General features: G+C 40.4%; 1 protein-coding gene across 1 annotated transcript in view; it reads right to left on the reverse strand.

Moving 5' to 3' along the window:
- Positions 1-4,160, reverse strand: part of DCHS2 (dachsous cadherin-related 2) — a 239,355-nt gene that overhangs the window by 78,603 nt on the left and 156,592 nt on the right. The window contains exons 6-7 of the mRNA XM_023513453.1: positions 3,792-4,160; positions 580-767 (exon numbers count right to left, since the gene is read on the reverse strand). The exon at positions 3,792-4,160 is cut by the window's right edge and continues 29 nt beyond it. Coding sequence (XP_023369221.1) covers positions 580-767; positions 3,792-4,160 — 557 coding nt within the window. The remainder of the gene's footprint in view (positions 1-579; positions 768-3,791) is intronic.

The raw sequence follows: 4,160 nt of genomic DNA on the forward strand, positions 1-4,160 counted from the left end.
TTGCTGAAAAGGAACAATGTAGCTTTTACAGTCTCCAGATGGTCACCTAAACACTTTCGAGCTGCAGGTTGATCCCCTGCCTTTCACACCTAGGCATGTATACCAATTGCTCGTAGAGATACATGCACACTATTGGAAAAACAATCCATGCTTGAATATTACTGATACTAAGGCGCCAATATGTTTATATACAGTGGGAAAAACTATATTAGTTATTATAAAGCAACAGGAGATACAATCTCAAAGAACACATATATCTATTTTCATTTTTTAAAACAATGTCTTTTTTTTTGAGTACCATTAATTTATTTTTTTTCTTAACAATTTGGTGCAAGAGTACAGGTCAAATCTCTTAAGAGTAGAGTATAAATGTCTTAACACAACAAGTAAGTCAGTGACGTGAAGGCTATGTTAAAACCATGGCTTTTTTTAACGCGCACAATTTCTAAGTCTTCTAGAAACGCATACCTTGCCACACCAAGACTGATGTGATGAATTCACATGTTTTACCACAAGATGGTGCTCAAAACAAACAACTAATACTGCAAATTCACTGCACAGCTACTTCACTTCACAAACCTTGATGTGCAATTCCTTTCCGTGGAGATACTGCGGGAAGAACGGTCTGTTATCATTGATGTCAGTAACTGAGACATAAACCGTCATGGTAGCATTTCGCGGTGGGGAGCCACGGTCTGTCACTAGCACAGTCACCTCATAGTGCTTCTGATGTTCACGATCCAGTACCACCCAACTGATCAGCTCACCTGGGGACACAGAATAGAACAAAGGACATAGACGCTGTGTTCTAGCATATGGCTTGTGGACCACACCCAACACAACCCAGAGAAACAAAATCAAACTTTGATTTTGAGCAAAAGTGTGACTTCCAAGACCACATACACAGTGGTCTGGCTCCATGGTAATGCTGAATGAATTTTCTGAAGTTGCTCCTGAAAATGCTACTTTAAATTGGTTACTTGTTACTTCTGAACCATTTATCATCAACCATTTGAACAACAACAAAAATAAAACTCATAAAACAAGTGAGAAAACTGTGGAAACATACTAATAATTCAGAAAATTTAAATTTGCTGCTTATCCCTCTTTATGCTGATAAATACCATAACATTTAATCTCGTAAGCTCTGACACCACTAGTTGCAAGTCTGGGTCCCAGTTCTGCCCTCTTAGACCTGTAACGACCTCTCTGAGCCTACCTCCTTGGGCTGCTATCAGGAACAAAGGCAATCATAAATTTAAAAGTGCTTTGTAGTTATTACATACATAGCAGTTGTTAATACTGCTTTAAAATAATGGCAAAATATCTTCCTGAAAGTCCAATGCTGGGCAATTATTCCTTATGCAATGGTTTGCTTTTTATGCATGTAGGTATTCATTTTTATCTCACAAAATACACACATAGTGATGGACAGTGACTTTTTAAATTACTGAATGTGTTGTAAGTCTTGTTTTACATATTCTTGCCCAGAACTGCAGTACCTTTGGTAACTTCCCTCAGGTGTCAGCCATGGAAATTCAAGCATAAAATCCTAACTGCCTCTCCCTACTGCCAAGGGCCATAGCAAGCCAAATGCTCTCTTGGACAGCCCAGCTCCTGCCACAGAGGTCTGCCAAGCGTTGATTTCTTCACCATTTATGAAAAAATTTACCTGCAAATATGAAGCCACTATTGAGAAGGATTTTTTTCGGATAATTTAAATAAAATGACATCCTCATTAAACAATTAAAAAGAGCTAAAATGAGGACCAAAAATGAAAATTCAAATTTGCAGAAGTTGCTGAATTTGTGAGGTTAAATGCAGTGTTTAGTGTAACTGTTTACTACATAACCTATATATATGTATGTATATATAGTGCTTGCTGAGATTTTGATGAAGATCACATACACAACTGCATTTCTTAAGTTCCCAATTATAATTCTCTTCTGAAAACCTTAAATTCTGAATGGCAAGCAGACTTTTATTTTATGACCCAACTCTGCTGGACAAGCAGCAGCTGTTCAGAGGTCTAAAGTGGAAGACTGCTGCCCAGCCTGGGTCTGGGTGTGGCTGACACACAGCAGGCTTCCACGGGACCCAGAGTTCCTGTCACTAGGGACTGCCCAGACCACAGGGATGGGGAAGAGGGATGTACCTGCCATGCCATAAAGGATGCCCCCCTCCTCCAGTCCCGATGCCCAGCCCTGCCTTAATGCACTGCTCCTGGAGAACAGAATGGTTTACAAGAAAAAAAAATGGTAAACCATTTTTTGGTTTTACCAAAAACTGTAAACCATTTTATAGAGTAAGACTCTGTCACCCAAGCAAGACTGTCCTAGCTTATAGCAACCTCAAACTCTTGGGCTCAAGCGATCCTCTTGACTCAGCCTCCCAAGTAGCTGGGACTATAGGTGTGTGCCATGATGCCTGGCTAGTTTTTCTGTTTTTAGTGGAGACAGGGTCTCACTCTTGCTTCGGCTGGTATAGAACTCCTGAGCTCAGGCAATGCACCTGCTTCAGGTTCCTAGAGTGCTAGGATTATAGACGTGAGCCACTGCACCCGGCCACAAGCACAAAGTTTTGTAATCCCCCTCCTACACTTTAGCTCTTTACCCCTTGGAGCATGACATGGAGCATATCGGGAGCTATCTCTTCCATTCGTGGTAAGGAAACTGAGCTCCAGGCTTAAGTTAGTTGCTTAAAGCCATACCACAAAATTAGGAACAAATCTGTGAGCTTGAATAATTTACAGAAGAGGGAAGATCATGGGGGAATCCAACCCAATATTGTTTGCATATTTTAAAAAAATTACCAAGTGAAATAGAAGATATAGAAAACTATGTAGGTACATAGAGGGTAAGTGGAAGCAGGGCCATCTGGTGTACCTGTGTGGGGTTTGCGCTCTGCAGAAGGGGGCCCAGTTTAAGGAGTGGCAGGGAACAGAAATGCAGATTGTACCCTTCTCAGGAAGCCATGTGCCCCGTGCAAAGCTCCATCTGTTGAGGAAGAGGCCCCTTCTCCTAATTCACACAATGGGGCCTTTAGAACAAAAGGTTGAAGTTAATGAGAAATAAATCCAAACTCTGTCCCACTAAAGGGCACTGGCATCATTTGCACCAGTTATGACATAGATAGTCTCTCCTGGAACTGCAGAAGTGGTGGGTTCCTCTTACCCCCTGCTAGGTCCATGACCTTGGGCATGGTACTTGAGCTGAGTCTCAGCTCCCTCTCTATATAGTTTAAGTTTAAATATATTTCATCATAGGGATTAAATAATGTCCTTGTAAATCTATACAATATAAAATTCAAAATATAATAACTTTTAAAATTTAATTTCTTAAATAATCCTTTTTTAAAAACCCACTGTAATTATCTTCCTTTTCCCCCTGCCTGGTTTCCTTGCCCAAAAGAAGGAGAACATACATTCCTAGAGAGATTTTGAAATCTGCACGAATGGACTGATCTCTAGTTTTGTATCAATGACATTTATATTTCAAAAGATAAACATTAAAAGTCTACAGACGAAAAAGAATGGCTGGTGAAAAAACTAGCCTTTACACAAAGATGTATTCAATCCAGTCCAGACCCTACCTCTCATTCAGGATAACAACCATATATTGACAATATACAGGTCTACTCAATTTTTACTTCATTTTAAAATCTCACACTATATCCAATATTGTATTTACTAAAACCTGATTTTAACTGTATATTTGTACTAATGCTATACCTAAAGATGTGAGCATTCTCAGTCCTGGTTTAAAGGAAAGGTGGAAACTACAAAATGCTACCTGTATTAGGGTTCATCTTGAAGAATTTTCCATCAGACAAAAGGAAATATAATAACTGTCCGTTCTTTCCAGAGTCTGCGTCAATAGCTGTCATTTTGCCTATTACCCCCTGGGGAGCGGGGCTCTCTTCGACTTTCAAAAACAACACATCCTGCAAGAAGGCAGGGGAATTGTCATTCTCATCCAGGACATGAACAGTGACTGAAGTGCTCACATTTTGCAGCAATCTGTCCTCCGGGATCCAAGCAAACACTCTAAGATGATATGTTTGTGTGGATTCATAGTCGAGCTGTCGCCGCAAATAAATCCACCCAGTGTAAGGGCGGATTCCGAACACGGCAGAGTCCCTGCTGGGTTCCAGCCAGTACA

Source organism: Otolemur garnettii, unplaced genomic scaffold, assembly GCF_000181295.1.
Source record: "Otolemur garnettii isolate 467f Iridium unplaced genomic scaffold, OtoGar3 scaffold00041, whole genome shotgun sequence".
NCBI lineage: Eukaryota > Metazoa > Chordata > Mammalia > Primates > Galagidae > Otolemur > Otolemur garnettii.